This window comes from Tursiops truncatus, chromosome 6, assembly GCF_011762595.2.
Source record: "Tursiops truncatus isolate mTurTru1 chromosome 6, mTurTru1.mat.Y, whole genome shotgun sequence".
NCBI lineage: Eukaryota > Metazoa > Chordata > Mammalia > Artiodactyla > Delphinidae > Tursiops > Tursiops truncatus.
In genome coordinates, this window is record NC_047039.1 from 78584889 (window position 1) to 78603217 (window position 18329).

Here is an 18329-nt window from a genome sequence, read left to right on the forward strand (position 1 = left end):
GTGGGATCTTCCTGGACCAGGGCTCAAATCCATGTCCCCTGCATTGGCAGGAGGATTCTTAACCACTGGGCCACCAGAGAAGTCCCTCTCTTCTCTTTTTGATAATAGCTATTCTAACAGGTATGTTATCTCATTGGGGTATTGATTTGCATTTCCCTGATGATTGGTGATGTTAAACATCTCTCCATATACTTGTTGGGCATTTGTATATTTCCTTTGGATAAATGTCTAAGTCCTCTGCCCATTTTTTAATCAGATTTTTTTTTTGCTATTGAGTTGTATGAGTTCCTTATATATTAATATTTTGGAAATTAACCCCTTTTCAGATACATGGTTTACAAATATTTTCCACCATTCTGTAGGTAGTCTTTTTATTTTGTTGATTGTTTCTTTTGCTGTGTAGAAACCTTTTAGTTTGATGTAGTCCCACTTACTGATTTTTGCTTTTGTTGTCATATCCAAAAAATCATTGCCAAGACCAATATCAATGAGCTTTTTCCCTATGTTTTTTTCTAGGAGTTTTATGGTTTCAGGTCTTACATTTAAGTCCTTAATCCATTTTGAGTTAATTTTTATGGGTGGTTTGAGATAGGGGTCCAATTTCATTCTTTTCCCTGTGAATATCCAGTTTTCCTATTACCATTTATTGAAGAGACTATCCTTTCCCCATTGAGTATTCTTGGCTCTCCATGGTCTTTTCTTTTCCAGCTAAGCAAATAACTTTCTAGATGCAATTCTTCCCCCTAATAACATTCAGGGAAGTTAAGGGAAGTTTTGCTTCACTGAAGGCTGGGCCAACCTGCATGCTAGGTCTGTTACGTAGCTCCTGCAGAACTTGAAGGAGCTTTTCAGAGTTGAGATGTACATGTGTGTGGTGGGGCAGGGGGTGATATTAGAGGAGGGCCATCACTAGAAGAGAAGGACTTCCAGTGGGGGTCACATGGAACTAGACCTACTTAGACTGGAAGGGCTGCGTACTTCAGCCAAGAAGTCACTATATCCATAGGTACTGGGAGAAGGAGGAAGGGGTACAGGCATCTTTATGCCTGACTGAACTTGTCAGAACAGTGCCCTGGAGCTGGGGAGAGAAGTTCTCAAGGACAGATTCTTCATGTCCAAGGACCTCCCAGTGGTCACCCCTCTGCTAGAACAGGTGTGGTCTTGTGGAAGACACTCTGTAGGAGACGAAGGGTCCCTGATTCTCAAGGAAGGGGCATGGAGTGGGGAAGAGAGAGAGGAAGACTCTCCATGTTCTACTCTGACTCTCACTGTCTATCACCATCTCCTTGGGAACAAGAATCAGGAGCTACCTCCAGAGGAACAAGGGCCCAGCATTAGGAACCTGGATTTCTGGCCCAAACTCATCACGCTTGTTGTGTCAATCATAGAGGAAGATAAGAATTCCTACACACTCGTTTTGAACCAGTAAGTATCACCTCACTTGGCCCTATCTGTTTAGTGGTTTGTTTGTCCATCTGTCTAACAGCCTCTTTCTTTCCTATCTCTATGTGTTTGCAGTGCCACCTCTTCCTCCTGTTCGTCCATCTGTCCCTCTGTCCCTTGTATCTGTCTGGGTAACTGTTTCTGGAGACAGGTGTGGAAACATAATGGGGGGCCCTGCCCAGACTGAGCCAGCCTCCCTTGAGTGAGAGACCTCTGGGAATGGCTGCCATAGGAGTCCCAGGGGATCCAGAGAGCATGTGTGTATGTGTCTGTCTGCTATGAATAAAGTGGGCCTTCTTATACCCGCCTCCTTGCCCTTTCTCCTCCTGCTTATTTAGCCTGGGCCTGTCTTCCAACCTCAACACTTCTCCTCTTGGCCACAATTCCCTGCCTTCTAGGCATCATCTCCCCTAGGGCCACCTTGCCTGAGGGGATCCTCTGCCCCTACTTGTCCAACCCCTGGCCCCTGGGTCCCTTTTCTGCAGTTTGAGCCTAGTAGCCCTGTTTCCTAGGCTTCTCCTCTCTTCGATCTGACCTCCAAGAATTAGGCATGTTAGCCTTGGAAGCAATCAAATCAAATGGCTCTTGCCATGTTCTCTGACTGTGGCTTCTTCCATCATCCAGGTTTCCTCAGGAGTTGAATGTGGGAAAAGTCAGCGCAGAAGTGATGTGGCAACTCTTTGCCCAAGACATGAAATATGCACTGGAGGGTAAGGGTGTGCCCAAGGCAGTGGGCTGCAGACCCCTAGTCCAAGCACCTTGTTTGCTGTCCCTTTCTTCTCCCAGACAACTACAAGTTCTGGGTGAATCATACAGTGAGAAACTAGAGTGATTTTAGGCATGGTGGGTGATAGGCCTCAGGAGGCGCTGGGTAGGCAAAGCTTCAGCCAAAGGAATAATGGAAATTGCTGTGTGGATGTAGGTTCCTCCTTCCAGCTTTAGAGCAAGTGCCTATTTAAAACTCTCCCAGCCCAGAGATCAACCCTTCCCATGCTGGGTGTTCTCAAGTGGCCCGCTCATTAGAGAATGGTCTTATGAAACTTATCTTTACAGTTTTACAGAATCTCAGAACCTTAAATACATAGATAGGTAAGGATTATTTTCTCATGCTGTAGACTGCCTGGCCTGACTTTCCTTGAAAGTTGTTCTGGATTGGTGTGACAAAGCCAGAAAGATACTTCTTCCCTCACTTCTCCTATAGAACAGGGTCACAGACCAATTATTACTCATCTTGTTCATTCAGCTTATTCTTTTATTCATTTCCCACTTTGGTCCACAAAGATATCACTCCCTACCTGTATCAGACCTTCCCATTTATACCCATCTGTGCTCACTTATTTAGCTGCATTTCCTGTCTGTTTATATATGTTAAAACATGTATATGTTTGTATATAAATAAACATATATATGTTTAAAACAAACACAAAAGGTTTGAACTGCTTCAAGAGAAAGAACTAATGTTGACCTGGTTTCAAATCTCAGTTTAACCACCTACTCAACAGTGTGTTCTTAGACTGAGCTACTTAACTTTTGTGAGCTCCCATTTTCTCATCTATAAAATGGGAGTGATGATAGCATCTATTTCATTGAGCTAATGAAGTAACTGAGGTGTATGTGACATACTTAGCATACTGCCTGGCATTTATTAAAGGCTGATGAGCAGAGATGCAATGTTAACAAAGTAGTATTTTTATAAGATTTTACCTCAATGGAAAACGGGGGCAGATGGAACAGGGAGAGACTGGAAGCAGAGTGCAGATAGTGTAATCATTTAGGGCTGAGCGGATGGGGCTGGGATTAGAGCAGAGGAATTAGAGGAAGAATGCGATTTGATAGACATTGGAAGGAAGTTGTAACAGGGCTTAGTGATTGTCAGAATGGTGGAGGGCAAGAGAAAGGGAGACCTGTTTAATGAAAGGATAGTGTTGACTCCAACTGTGAAAACGCTATCACTCACCCAGTATTTTTAAAGTCAACTTTATTGAGGTGTAATATACATACAATAAAATAAAAACACTTTAAGAGTACAATTTGATGAGTTTTGACAAATAAGTACACCTGTGTAACTACTCTCCCAATTAACATATAAACAGAAAGTTTCTTCATGCCCCTTTGCAGTAAATCCCCACCCCATTCACCAGGCATATTGAGTATTTTCTTTGGGCCACGCACTGTGCTAGTTGAGATGAATGAGGCATAGCCCCAGCCCTTGAGAAGCTCCCAGATCAGTCAAGACAACAGACCTATAAACTGGCAGTTACAATTCAAAGTTTTTAAGTGCTACTAAAGGAATAAGCATAGGGTGCTGAGAGGAGACCCATGTAACCTGGACCTGGGAGGACTACCTGGGAAGGCTTTCTGGAGGAGGTGATGTACAAACTGACACCTGAAGGATGGTAAAACTTAGCTGGTGGGGAGGGAGAGCATTAGTGACAGGGAAGGGAGAGACAGGCATTTTAGGCAGAGGATACAGTATGTTCAGAGACCTGGGGTCTAGACAGAGCTGGCATGCTTGGGGAACTGTAAGCAGTAGTTCAGTGTGACTAGCACTTTAGAGTGTAGGGGAAGAGAGGAGAGGTGAAGATAGAGAAGTAGGACAGAGCTAGATCATACAGGAGGTTTTAAGCCATGTTTAGGATTTTGGACTCTACCCTGAGGCAGTTGAGAGGCATTGAACAACAATCCCATGTTAGGAAAGGGATTAACATAACTAGATTTTTAATATAGAAAGGCCACTCACTCTGGCTACAGTATGGAGAATAGGTTGGAGGAGGAAAGACCAGTTTGGAGACTATTGTGGTAATGCATGTTAGCGAAGGTGGTAATGAGACCTAGACAGGTAAAAGTGTAACTAGAAAGAAATAGATAAATTCCGGAGGAGTTTTGGAGATGAAATCAACAGCGATTAGTGAGTTAGTTGGATGTGAATAAAGAGGAAGAAGGAAGACTGGAGGATGATGCTCGGCATTGAACAAGAGGGTGAGATTAGTGTGTATACTCCAGCTTCAGCTGGAGATGTTAAAATGGCAAAAGGTGGTGACTGGAGTTAAACCCAGGCAAAGTGAAATGTTCCATCAAATCCTCGTATAGACATTACCAGAACCAGGGAGAGATCAGCAAGCTGGAAAGTTGAAATCATGAGGTTGAAAGAACCCTCCAAGGATGAAAGATGAATGGAGGGAGGATTGTGGCAGTCACGGGCAGGAGAAGGTTTAGATACCCTTCTGCCCCTTTTGACAGGTTAACCAAGCCCTGATCACCACACCCCACCGTCAGCAACCTCAAGCGACTACTGGAGCATGACTCCATGGGAGTCTTACTATTGTTAGAACAGTTTAAAGTGTGCCCAGTGTTTTTGTACCACAGAAGTTAATTAGAAATTGGGGTTTTGGACCAGAGTACAGATGATGGCTTGACAGAGAAAGTGAGAATTCTCTGTAAATACAGTAACTTGAAGGTCCCTAGAAGAAAGCAGTTAGGGAGCTCTGGAGTGATGGGGCAGCATTGCTTCACTTCTAGTGGGTTGTTGAACAGGAAGGAGGAAGGGCCCTCCTGCTGGTACCTTTTCACGTTTCTAGGTTCTTGGCCTGGTTTAAGGACAGCAGGGTGGGAGAGAAGGGGCAAGCCCTGAGAGAGTCTCTCTGATGTCCCTGATTTTTTCACTTTCTTTATTGCTCATTGGTGTCTCTGCTCTGTCACAAGCATCCACTGTCATTCGTATACGAAAAGTCCTCTTTCTGGGTGGTAAGAACTTTTGGTTGTTGTCCCTTCACCTCTAGTTTTACTGCTGTTTCCTCTTCTCTTGCTCACTGCTTCATAGAAGAGACTGCAAATGCAACTTTGGGTTGATATGGTGCTGCCTACAATGCCAGGAGATGAAATTCCTGGAACAAGGGAGCCTTTTGAGGCTGAATCCCGGGCTCCCGTTTCCTCCTTGAGTGTCTGCTGTACTAATTCACAAGGGCCGGCTGCCCCAGACTGGCTCTTCTGCCTTGACATGGAGGAGCATCACCCATGGCAACTCTGAGTTGAGCAGTAGAGTTCCCAAGGACAATGATCTTCCCTTCTCTGTTGCTCAGTACTCTCCCCAGTTTGCTTGCTTTCACCATTGTTATATGTAAGCACACAGTTGGCTTTTATTGTTCAAACTAATGCTTCATCTCTAAAGGGGGTAAATGAAGAAAGCCTGTGGGTTTGGCCAGTGCCAGACTCTCTGGGCAAGCTGTGGGTGATCTTCATCCTAGACTTCCCAGAAGGCTCTGCAGATTCAGCTATATAACCTTTCAAGTCCATAAGCATCCCATTTTCTGTAGCAGGATGGCCCTTTCATCTGGCTGTGTTTCCAAACTGACTTGTTTGCATACTTCTCTGAGAGTTCACTTTTCAGTGTCCCAGCTCTGCTCTGGGACCCTTCAGTTTACTTCAAGATTCTGTTACACCATGGCTGCTCAACTGCTCGTTCTGTCAGCTCAGGCCCATTTTGGTTTTCCCTGTGTCTGTGTGGTTGTCAGTGACCCATTTATGTCATATACGACTGCTCATCTCATTTAAATCCATCTGAGGAAATGGCTCAGGTACCAGGATTAGAAAAGCCTTGGAAAACCGTCATGTCTCTCCAGTCCTGGGCAGTTTCCCCACGAATCAGCCTTAGCACCCACATCCTTTCTCCTCTTCTTCACCAGAGGCCAGTACCTCACTTGCACTTCCAAAAGCCAGCACAGGAAGACTGTGGGCCTTATCTGGGTGTCTGGCTTAGTCTCTAAAGAAAGATTTGGGCCAGGCTTTTAGCAGAGTACCCACTGTTAGAAGGAGGTGGCTGTGAGGAGGTGCTTGGGAGTCACCCTTGTTCTCAGACATTTGATAGAGCCACCTGACTAGATCTGCCGCCTTGGGAAAGCTCAGGAACCATGGCCTCTACTGCCAGGACCTGACCCAGCCTTCCTCCGTACCACTAGAGCATGAGAAAGACCGGCTGTGTAAGAGTGCTGACTACATGAACCTGCACTTCAAGGTGAAGTGGCTCCACAATGAATACATGCGGGATCTGCCTGCCCTCCAGGGGCAGGTGCCTGAGTACCCAGCGTGAGTCATCATGTGGGGGCTGCAGAGGGAAGAGGGGCGCTTAGGGGTTGGACAAGGCCAGTATCCTTACAGTCAGGTACATGGTATATGCCAACCACTAGCTCCAACCCCCAATTTTCCTGCCTGGCTGCAGGTGGTTTGAGCAGTTTGTCCTACAGTGGCTGGATGAGAATGAGGATGTGTCCCTGGAATTTCTGCGTGGGGCCTTGGAACGAGATAAGAAGGATGGGGTAAGTCGGGGGCTTGGGCTTCACAGGGGTCAGGCCAGGTCTCCCAGCAATTAGCTATCAGCAGAAGTTCCTGGGCTCAACCAGGATGGCTGTCCCTGCCTTGTGGAGTCCGTAAGGAGGGCTGTCGCGGGCCGCTGAGCCACCCCTGCTGGGCAGAGAGCCCTTTAGAACCTTACAGACTTGGGAAAAGGTAGCAGCTGAAGATGACCCTGTGTGTGGCCTTCCTTAGTTCCAGCAGACATCAGAGCACGCACTCTTTTCCTGCTCTGTGGTGGACGTCTTCACACAGCTCAATCAGAGCTTTGAGATCATCCGGAAGTTGGAATGCCCAGACCCCAACATCCTTGCCCACTACATGAGGAGATTTGCTAAGGTGACCATGACCTTCCCTACCCCTCCCCTCTTACCTCCATCACATCACAGCCTAGCCACAGGCCTGAGCTCAACCCCTCTTTGTGATGGCCTTTGGGTTAAGCCTGGCGTTACCCCCATTCTCCTTTACTTGAGTCCGGGGCAGACAGGTGGGTTTGTTTCAGTGCTGTTCTGGGGCTGAGAGGGAGATTTGTGCCTTACTTTGACATTCCCCTTTGCATACCTGCTGTTACTGTTCTGGGATGAGAAGTACAACCTCAGGTAAGATCCCTGTGGGTAGAGCTAAGGGTTCCCTCTCCTTTCCTTTTCTCCTCTTTTCTCAGACCATCGGGAAGGTGCTGATGGAATATGCAGACATCTTATCAAAGAACTTCCCAGCTTATTGCACAAAGGAGAAAATGGTGAGGGTTAGGGTTTTTGCTTTTGAAGCTCTCCTCAGAGCTAAGGGTGGGGTGATTCTCCTGACGTGTGATTCCCGGCAGGGCTGTGCTTGAGATTATGCCACAAAATAATAAGAACCTGATGAGGGTTTCCTTTGTGCCTCCATTTGGTAGTTTATTCTCTACTGAGCTAGGCCTTTGCTTAGTCTTTCTTTCTAATACATTCAGAGAGTTATAAAGGGTAATCCCATGAACACCTGGGGCCCCCCACCCAGCTTAAAAGCAGAAACATTTGCTTCTAGTCTTCATTCAAGGAGAGATGTCTGCATTGGTTCCAGATCTCAGTGCTTAGGGAGAGACACATGTAATATGTGTTGTAAATTCCCTGTGGCTTTTGGAGTAATGTGAGAGAGGGAGAGACTCTAGCCTGATGAGTTCTGTGCTGAATGGAGCCAAACTCAACACCTCCCTCTGTCCCCAAAGCCTTGCATCCTGATGAACAACATGCAGCAACTGAGGGTCCAGCTGGAGAAAATGTTTGAGGCCATGGGAGGCAAGGAGGTAAGTCTTAAGGTTTGGGGTTGCTGTACTTTCCCTTTGTTCCTGAGCTCCCTGGCCACAGAACTCCACCCTCTCCTGACTGGGTATAGACCAGGAGTTTAGCTTGGGGTCTGGAGTGGTTTGAGCTGAGAGATTTGAGTAGGCATTGGGGTAGAGGCCCTAGGAGGGAGGAGTGGGGGCACAGGAAGGGAGGAAAGCATAAGAGAACCAGCTTAGCGAAGCCTGCCTCCTGTGGATACAGTTGGACCCTGAAGCTGCAGACAGTCTGAAGGAGCTGCAGGTGAAACTGAATACGGTTCTGGATGAGCTCAGCATGGTGTTTGGAAACAGGTCGGTGGCCCCAGAACACACAGCCCTCAGAGCCAGGTGTGGTGCCTGGCCAGTCCCAGATCCCCTGCCCCACACTCATCCACCCAGCTGCACATATGCGGATCTTCCCCCTCTTCCTGCTGGCTGTCCCTGTTGGAGCTACACCATGAGTATGCTGGAGTGGGACCAAATAGCTGGTGCTGCTTTAGCGACAGTGTGCATTTGGGGCAGGGAGGGCTGCACTGTGGGCACATGTGTAGTTTCCAGGTGCGGATTGATGAGTGTGTTCAACAAATGGCCGACATCCTGGGCCAGGTGCGGGGCCCAGGGAATGCATCCCCCAGCGCCCGGGCCTCAGTGACTCAAGATGCAGATAGTGTGCTCCGGCCCCTCATGGACTTCCTGGATGGCAAGTGAGTACAGCACTGAGGACTGTCCTTTAGGGACGAACAGGGCAGAAGCAGTCACAGAGGAGCCTCTCAGGGAGGGGGAGCTCTCAAGCACTTACCCCATCCTTACCTGTTGCCTGGTCCTGCAGCCTCACACTTTTTGCCACTGTGTGTGAGAAGACCGTCCTGAAGCGGGTACTGAAGGAGCTCTGGCGGGTGGTAATGAATACAATGGAGAGGATGATTGTTCTGCCCCCACTTACTGACCAGACGGTAAGGACACCTCCCTTCCACTTCGTCCTGCTGTGTCTCCCTAAACCTCCTCCATGCTTCCTGACTGAGTTTGGAGTTCTCTGCTTTTGACTGATTCGCTCTCTGCCCAGGGCACCCAGTTGATCTTCACTGCTGCCAAGGAGCTTAGCCACCTTTCCAAACTCAAGGTACTCTGGATGTGTGGGGTCCTTCTGAGGCTGGGGGTTGCCTGGAAGGAAGGAAATTTGAGCTTTGAAGACTGAAGCAGAGGGGAAGGAGAGGAACATGTAGCTGTGGCTGACAGGTGGGGGAAAGACTTTGATGACAGCCATAAGCTGTCCTGATGCTGTTGCTTTCTCTGGGGTTCTAGGACCACATGGCGCGAGAGGAAACCCGGAGTCTCACTCCAAAGCAGTGTGCTGTCCTTGACCTCGCCCTGGACACCATCAAGGTGGAGACCTCCCCCTCCTCTAGACAATCTTACTACCACTTGGTCCTGGCATTCCATTCTGCCAGATTAGGTGTCCCTCGGGCTCTTGCCACCCCACATCCAGAAGAGAGTGATTTTTGTGTCCATATCTTTCTCTGCTATTCCATATTCCTGCTGGGGACCAACCAAAAAGGTACCTCCTGTGTGGTCTCGGGTGAATCGCCACAGACCTAGAACATTATTCTTGGGTTCTGCGGACAGTTTAGTTCACTTTGTACCTCATTGTCATTCATGAATATTTTCCACTGGGAATTAATCTTCCAGATCCTAATACCCGACATCTGGCTGACCTCTTCACTTATGTTTAAAATCATTTGGGTTTTCGAAGGATTTTTTTTCCTATTACGCATTCATTTATTCCACCAGGCAACATGTGTTCTGGGCACTATACACTATGAAGGATGCAGAGAGAATCAGATATAGTTCCTAGCATCAAGATACTTATAACCTGGTAAAGTGATAAATAAGGCAGGTACGTGTGGGCTGTGATTTAGGGCACTTCGGAGAGGTATGCCATAGGTATAAAGTGCTCTAAGCGTTCCCAGGGGTAAAGCAACACTTCTGACTACTCTCTTCCTGAAATGCTTCTGTCACATATCTTTGTCCAGATAGAGTCATCCTTCAAGAATCACGTCCAGAAACGTGGCCATCCCTTACCACTCCTGCCAGATATTCAAATAATACTCTTCACCTGAGAGACTATGACTCTGGCTCTGTGTGGTATTCCTGATATTGCTGTTTATTGAATGGCTCACCATCCTCTTCCAGCATCTTCGCTGAGCCTCTGCTCAAATGTCATTTCTCTGAGTAACACTGTTGGAGAGCTGCCTCTCTGTAAGGGGATGAGGCAGTAGCAGTTAGCAGTTATTCTTGTCTTTCAGCAATACTTTCATGCAGGAGGCAATGGGCTGAAGAAAACCTTCCTGGAGAAGAGCCCAGATCTGCAGTCCCTACGCTATGCCCTGTCTCTGTACACACAGACCACAGACACGCTCATCAAGACCTTTGTGCGCTCACAGATTGCCCAGGGTAAGGCCTAAGGGCTTTGGGTCCCCACCTCCCCTCCCTGATACATCTCTGTCCCTAGGGAGTCAGTATCCTGTAGCACTCAGGGAGGATCCAAGTACTTCTCCAGAAAGCCCTTCAAACTCAGACACCAGGATTTCTTGCTGGATCCCAGTACTCACCCCCAGCCCACACTCAAACCAGATAGGAGAGTCACAGAGACCTGGGAAATGTGCCTGAGCTTTCTTTTCCCAGACATCATCTGGCCAGTGCATGTGTGTTGAGCTCAAGGAGTATACCTGTTTGGTAGGAAAAATCTGTGAGGAAGCCTTGAGAATGAGTGGTTGAGACACTCATGAAGATTCATAGCTTTGGGAGCCTAAGTTGGAAGCTGTCCAGGGGAGAGAAAGCAAAAGACTTTCCAGATTCTCCAGTGTGGGTGAGGAGAAGACTAAGAGAGGCAAACCATGGGAGCAGTTGAAGGGAGGGTGCGGATCATGGGGCTCTGCAGAGCTGAGACTCCGGCCTCATGGGTGATGCTAGTGCACAGGGAACCCAGGCAGCTGATTTTCTCCCAGTGACTTCCAGTTCTCAGAACCCCTCCTTGCCTCCAGGCAGGCCCATTCATAACAAAACACATCTGCCTAGACATGGCTCAGACTGAAATTCTGACCCTCACCCTGGGAAGGTCCTCCTGGAAAGGACCTTCAAGGCGCAGTTCTTGTTGCTCCTTCCAGGGAAGCCTGGAGGAGTGAACCTGGTGGAGGCGGGAGTGGGAAGGCTTAGGCCTTACTGAGCTGTGGATCTGGAGCACAGAGCTGACGCAGAGGGGAAGAGGGATCTAAGCAGTTAGAATAGAGTTGATGAAAGGTGAAAAATACAAGGGACCTGCGGTACTGCTCCGTTTTCCACGTATGTTCGTATTTCAAGTCCAGAGTGAGAAGGCAGAGCAAAAGAAGTTATGAGCCTTGCTCAAGGAGACAGGGATCTTTCACAGAGCTGAGTACATGTAAAGGCCTGTAACATCAGGGAGGATAGGAGTTAATCCAAAAGGCCTTTTGGAAACATTGAGCTTTAAGCTAGATATAAAGATGAGGAGACGCTCGAATGGGCACACATGAAGTAACAGCAGGCAGGGGTGGTGACTGCAGGGAGGATGCAACTGTGAGTGTACGTTTTCTACCCACTGCTTTATCATTTAAGGGCCTAGGAAATTAGAGCCTACAACTTTCTCTTTTGTGCCCTGTGGGTCTCAGAAACCTTCTCTCTGTATGTTCTACTGCTTCTGTCCATGATTTGGTTGATCTTCAAACTGTTAAGTATAATTTGGAGCATTCGAGCATTGACCCCAGTTCTTTGACCTCTCTCTCCACCCTACCCCATCTCCGTGCTCCCTCAGAATATGTGTAGAGCTGCTCTGAATGGCTGTTAACTCCTTAGACCTCTAACTGATTCTTCTTTCTCTGTCCTACTGCTGCTACCTCTTGACTTGCCTGTCCTCACTCAGTGCATGATGGGAAAGGTATTAGGTTTACTGCTAATGAGGACATTCAGCCGGAAAAGGGTACGTTATATACCATGCAGATGTGAATCTAATATGGGCTAACACTGTCACCTGTGAACTAGAATGAGCTGCTTATGTTGGGGCTGGGGGAACCAGGTATCAGAGTTCAGAGGCTCTATCCCAAGTTTCAGAGATGGGCAGTGTATTCATACAGTCTGAGACAGGGTTAACAATAGCTGTCCTCAGAATTCCCCCACCCCTCCGTCTAAGGACAAAGAAGTTTTATTGGGGTGTAGGGTACTGGTGTTTTCCCAAAATAGAGTGAGGCTTCTGCAGAGGGGAGGCTGAAAATTGGCCAGAGGGACTGGGGAGCTGTTTGCAGAGAGGTCCAGGTTTGAGTAGGAAAAAGTCATTCTGTGCAGGGCAGCCTCCCAAGAAGGGGCCTCCACAGGTGGGAAGGTGCTGCTTTTGGCTAGATGGGACCCGCATTGTTCTGCTGAGACACCATGGGGTGGACATAATTCTCAGACAAAAATACAGGGTGGCAGCACTGTCCTTTCCCAGCAACTTTCAATGAAAAATTCTGCAGGCTGGGAGAGGTTTGGGGAATCTGAGAGATTCCAGGTGCAGTTCTGGAAGAGGTTTCACCTAAGATGTTGTCACCCTGATTTGTATTTTAATACATAGTCTTAGTCTTTATCCCCGTTCTTTTCCTTCTCCCATTACTTACTTCCCCATAGCTTCTGTGGGTGATTACTTCTTGCTTTAGGATGTAGGATAGTAGCCTCCCAACTCCACGGTTTTACCTGGAATAATTAGGTCTAAAGTCTTAAAGTTCTCCAGTGGGGGAATCATCTGTCCATCTGTCCCTCAGGGTCCGGTGTGGATGATCCTGTGGGAGAAGTCTCTATTCAGGTGGACTTGTTTACACATCCTGGAACTGGGGAGCACAAGGTCACAGTGAAAGGTGAGTGGCATGGGCTTACAGACCCCAGACCTTTTCTTGCCCAGTGGCCTCATCAGTCAAAGGCAGGGACTGCTTATCCCAGCCTTTCAGCTTAGCCCTCCTCCAAGGGGAATGCCACCCGGGGCTCAAGAACTGGGAATGCTTGATGGGATCTCTCACAGGTTTCCCATGTTTGTGCAGTGGTGGCTGCCAATGACCTCAAGTGGCAGACAGCCGGTATGTTCCGGCCCTTTGTGGAAGTAACCATGGTTGGCCCTCACCAAAGTGATAAGAAGAGGAAGTTCACAACCAAGTCAAAAAGCAACAACTGGGCCCCCAAGTACAATGAGACATTTCACTTGTAAGTTATGGGATGGGGGCCTGAAGGACTCTGGGATGGGGTTGATCTGGGGGGTAAGAATTGAGAGGGGAAAGAAGGGGTGGGCTGGATGGCAGCTGGGGTGAATTCATTTGAGGACGCCCTCAGCTCTGGTCTCCCACCTTCCATCTACCCTGTGCTCACAGCCTCCTGGGAAATGAAGAGGGGCCAGAAGCCTATGAGTTGCAAATATGTGTGAAGGATTACTGCTTTGCCCGGGAGGATCGTGTTCTGGGGCTGGCTGTGATGCCTCTGAGGGACGTGGCAGCCAAGGGCAGCTGTGCCTGTTGGTGCCCCTTGGGCCGGAAGATCCACATGGATGAGACAGGCATGACCATTCTCCGGATTCTGTCTCAGAGGAGCAATGACGAAGTGGCCCGAGAGTTTGTGAAGCTCAAATCGGAGTCTCGTTCCGTGGAGGAGGGGAGCTGAGCACCTAGGCTCCTGTGCCAACCAGATGGCACCAGTTCCACAAGTCAGGGCTAGTGGGAGTTACTGTGTTTCTTAGGGTCCTCGTAGTCAAGAGGTTGACTCATTCCGTTAAGGACGTTGAAGGAAAAGTTTGGGGTGATGCGAGTATGGCTTTGCACAGAAAGGGTCATGAGTCCCTGACCAGCAGGTTTGTGATGCTGGGAGCTGGGCTGTGGGGGTTACCAGGCAGGGAGATTTTCCACAGAGGGGTAGACGTTTCTGAGAGTGTCAGCCATTCTTGGCAGAGGTTCTTCCACTCCCACAACCCTTCTCTACCCCTCTCCATACCACACCTTATCCAGTTAAATCCGTACATACCAATCACTAGAAGAACAAGTTTAGAGGGCCTGGAGCTTGTGCCTAATTAGGTAAGTAATCATTTGAGTCTACAGGTATTGCTGAGCCCTGTGGTCTGGATTGGAGTATGGCCAGGGCAGGAGCACACAGAATAGAATTCAGCCTGTCCCTTGAGCAGAATCTACTGGTGTAGAGTAGCTCAAGTGAGTACAAGGCATTGAAACTGAACCAGAAACCTTTCAGAAATGAGCTCTGCTAATCCCTTGCCCAGATTATCTGTCATGAGTAGAACCAGGTTCCCATGGTGCTTCAGAGCCCTGAGCAGAATTTCTTTGGAACCCAAGCACCAGGGGCCACCTGCCCATGAGTCCCCCTACCTCACTCCTTTAGGAAGAGGAGTGATGCTTCAGGACATGAGAAGCTCTTCTTAAGTGTATGCACCTGAGAGCTAGTTGAAGGATCCAGGAGAGAGGACTGTGTTTTCTTCGTGAAAAAGCCCTGAACAAAGCCAAAAGTTGTGGAAATCAATCTAGAAAGAGTCCTCTTCACCTATGGCCACTGCCTTCTGACGGTCCTCCCCCTTGCAGAAAGAATCCAGCCTTTGTCCTCACTCCCCTTCATCTAGGTCAGCTGCAGTTCCCCTCATAGACCTTCAACCCTACAGAAGGAACTTGGACTGTGATCCCTCTGTACCAGCTGGATGAAGGGGGGGGCTCAACACTCCCTGGGAGGTCAGAGACAAACTTTTTCCAGAGGGTCATGTGGACTTCCCAGGCCCCTTGCTCAGAGAAGGGCCTTCGATAACCTCAGTAGCAGCCTCTTGGACTTCCTGAGGACTCTGCATTGTCCATTGGCTATTACATGAAATAAGAAACTAGGAATCTTTGCTGTTTTAAATTATTGTATGTGCCATTGTTACAAGAGATTATTGGCTAGTCTGTAATAAATTATCTTATAGCAGCCTTTGGGGTCTGATAATTCTGTTAAAGTGTGGAAAGCTGTAGAAATGACTTCCTTATATAATGATAGGTTTTAGACAAGTGGTCCCTTCCTGCTCTCCACCCGCCACCGCCCACCCCCAAGTGGTGGAGCCTCAAACCGCTGGGGGAGAGGGGGCAGATTGCTGAGAAAGGGGACGTGGTTGGAGGCAGGCTTGGGGAGGAGGGGCGTGGCCGGAGGCGGGGCTCTACTCTGCCCGGATCGTGTGGCTCCGGGGCACCTGTGCGCAAAGGTGCGTTAAGATGGCGGTCGCTGGAGTCGGTGGCTGCGGAGCGATGGTGAGCAAGAGGCGCCCGAAGGTGGCGCCCGAGGAGAGGGTATCGCCTTTTCCCTCCCAACACTGAAGAGAGACTGTACCCCCATACTATCTCGCATTCCTAGCACTCTGTGTACTTCCCAACAGCTGTCCGTCTTCATACTTTCTTGTAAACTGTTCTCCCAGTACTCCCCATCCCCATACTCGAGTATACGGGTTTCCTAGATGCTCCAGAGAGGACTTACCTGCCCAGATACCTAGCAAAGGGGATCTTTATGCCCCAAATACCTCCCAGAGGGCATCCATTTATCTGGTTACTTCATAAAGCAGATACCCCCAAAACCTCCAGCTAAGGTACATTCCTATTAACTCAGGGAGTTTTGTCCACTTTTCCAGCACTATCCAGATTGTCTGAGAGGGAAGCCATGAATCCTATACCATATTTGACTTGAAAGTGGCACATTTGCTCTCATTCCTCTGTCATATGGAGCAAGAAACCTACTTCATAAGGAAAAGTCAAACTCTGGCTGACTAGCTTACAAAAGGCTTGCAGATTTGAATCAGTAGCTAACTTTTTAAAACCAGATTTTATGTTTTAAAAATGAGTATTTCTAGCTTTTGAGGAAATAATCAGAAGAACTATTAACTCTTAGCTGACATTCCCACAAAGTGACAGGTGGTTGGAGCTGAGAAGCAACTAGCAAATTAGTTTTCTGTAGTTCATCATAGACTCCGTTACTCCTTATTTTGTCATTCTGGGCTTTACATTATTTCCCTGGTATGCGGTAGACACTTGAGTTTGAGATCCCTGATATAAGACTTTTGATAATTTTCTGTGCCAATACTTTGAGCTCTTAATGGAAACTGAAATCCATAGAGGTTGGATATATGTTATATATGTTTAGGTTATCTTTGGTTTCTGTGATGCCCTGATTAGGATCCGAGATCATACTAGTAGCTAAAACCCAGGGTGAAATCTGTATTAAAGTGTTTTTTATAAGAGAATTCAATCAAAATATCTGCAGTTAGCTTCCTGGTGCATTTGATCTTGAAGAAATCATGTGCCAACTCCTCTCTGGTGGGATCAGGCCAAGAACAAGGCGTTGTTTCTCTTTGAACAGCTGGTTTTAAAAGGGCCTGGCTCTGGTCTGTACCAGAAGTGATGTCTCAAAAGTGCCGTCTCCTTCACTCCAGAACGCATAGATCATAACCCTCCTCTCTGTGGGAAATAGCAGGCCTTGTAGTATCGAGAGTTGGGGGTATTCTGCAGGCTGTATCTAATCAGAAGTAGAATAGAAGTACCTTTAATAGTGGATTTTTTAGAAAGCAAAATCATTTCTATCAGCATAAGTATATAACTCACCTAGTCATTGTGAATATTTGGACTAGCTCCGTGAATGAACCTTGCATATCTTGAAGCAGAATGGCTAAGCTGAAGAAGCAACATGGAGTAGTGAAGATGGTATTGAAGTGGGAGTCAGAAAACATGAACAGTAGTCTCAGCTCTGCTACATACTTCTCAGGGGACCTTGACTTTTAACTTTTCAGAGGCTGTTGCTTGCATCTGTTAAATGGACTATGAATTCCTGCCATGTTTACTTCAGAGGGGTCAAATGGGCTTATTTAAATGTGAAAACACTTTGAAAACTATACTGTACATGTATAAGGGATTATTGTCATTATTACAAATGATCCTCTGAGCTCTGATAACTTCCAAGGAACTTGTCTTGCTGTGTCCTGGGTTCAAAATCAATAAATATTTGCTGAACACATAATATGTGCCAGGTACTCATCTAGGCATGGAGCCTAGCACTGAACAAAACAAAAACCCTTGTATGAATTTAAGAGTGGGTTATCAGCATGCTGAGTGCCTACTAAGTACCCAGCACAGCATCACAGCATGGTGAAGTAATAGGGAGAACCTAGATGATGCACTTAAGTCTGCCACTGTACAGCTGTGAGAGAGCCTTTCCGTATGTGAGCCTGAACCTTCCCATCTGTAAAACAAGGTGGTTAGACAAGGTAAACTCTAAGGTTCTTTCGAGCTAAAATATGTTTGTTTGGAGATTATAATTGCTAAAGTTCCCTGCCCCTAATGAGCTTATTGCCCTGCCAGGAAGGTCAGACTAACAAAGCTAAACAGTCTTAGAACTACAAGGACAACAGCGTGCTAATGTCACACTAGATTCAGCATAATAACGGTAACAGCAGCGTCGCTCTGTAGGTAATAGAGTATTTAGAGACTTCTTAGAAGGCCATGTAGACGTGGAAGTATGGGAAGATTCAGATTAGAGGAGAGGAAGGAGACTTGACTGTAGATACTGGAAATGGAATGAATGTAAGACCAAAGGAGAAGAATAACATGCCATTTATTGTTTTCCTAGTGTATCAGTCAGAGTCCTTGCGGAAAAAGTTTGTGCATTCAAAAGAATTTAATTGAAGAGAGTTTAACCAAAGGATGATTTACAGAGGTATGGTCAGTGTTAACAGAAACTAGAAAGAAATGGTGAAACCCGGAAGTGGTGAGCCAGTAGCACTCCTAGGCCTCAAGGGAAAGAAAGGGAAGTGTTGTTACCAGCGCCCAGTTAGAACTACAATCTGAAAGACAGACTGCCTGACAAGAGCAAGAACTTAGACAAGGCAGCATGGAAGTAGAGAAATAAATGCCCTAACCTTTCTCCTCTTGCCCTCTGGTCTCCAGCTACTACCTTCAAGAAGCCCAGGGGCAAGGTAGTCTGGGTAATGTAGTTCATAGAGATCAGCTTCCCAGAACAGGGCAGAGGGAGTTGGCTGGGAGGAGGCAGAGCAAACAGAATAACCAGCATAAAAGGTATCTAGGGAAGGAAAAGTTACCACTATGGACTCTTTCCAATAAAGTTTTCCCTCTGTTCAAATTCAGAAATCTACTGTAAGACTTAGTCTCCTTAGTTGTGAAATGGCCATAGAGCAATGCCTTTTCCCGGA

General features: G+C 47.4%; 1 protein-coding gene across 3 annotated transcripts in view; it reads left to right on the plus strand.

Annotated features, from left to right (window-relative positions):
- UNC13B (unc-13 homolog B) overlaps positions 1-15072 on the plus strand; it is a 225011-nt gene extending 209939 nt beyond the window's left edge. For all 3 annotated transcript variants that reach the window (XM_019948921.3, XM_019948923.3, XM_019948925.3), the window contains 16 exons: positions 1298-1425; positions 2068-2153; positions 6399-6525; positions 6659-6755; positions 6985-7128; positions 7451-7528; positions 7991-8068; positions 8310-8398; positions 8638-8790; positions 8916-9039; positions 9150-9206; positions 9389-9469; positions 10390-10537; positions 12892-12984; positions 13165-13324; positions 13489-15072. In XM_019948921.3, coding sequence (XP_019804480.2) covers positions 1298-1425; positions 2068-2153; positions 6399-6525; positions 6659-6755; positions 6985-7128; positions 7451-7528; positions 7991-8068; positions 8310-8398; positions 8638-8790; positions 8916-9039; positions 9150-9206; positions 9389-9469; positions 10390-10537; positions 12892-12984; positions 13165-13324; positions 13489-13774 — 1929 coding nt within the window. In that variant the 3' untranslated portion in view covers positions 13775-15072. The remainder of the gene's footprint in view (positions 1-1297; positions 1426-2067; positions 2154-6398; positions 6526-6658; positions 6756-6984; positions 7129-7450; positions 7529-7990; positions 8069-8309; positions 8399-8637; positions 8791-8915; positions 9040-9149; positions 9207-9388; positions 9470-10389; positions 10538-12891; positions 12985-13164; positions 13325-13488) is intronic.
- Positions 15073-18329: the final 3257 nt, after the last annotated feature.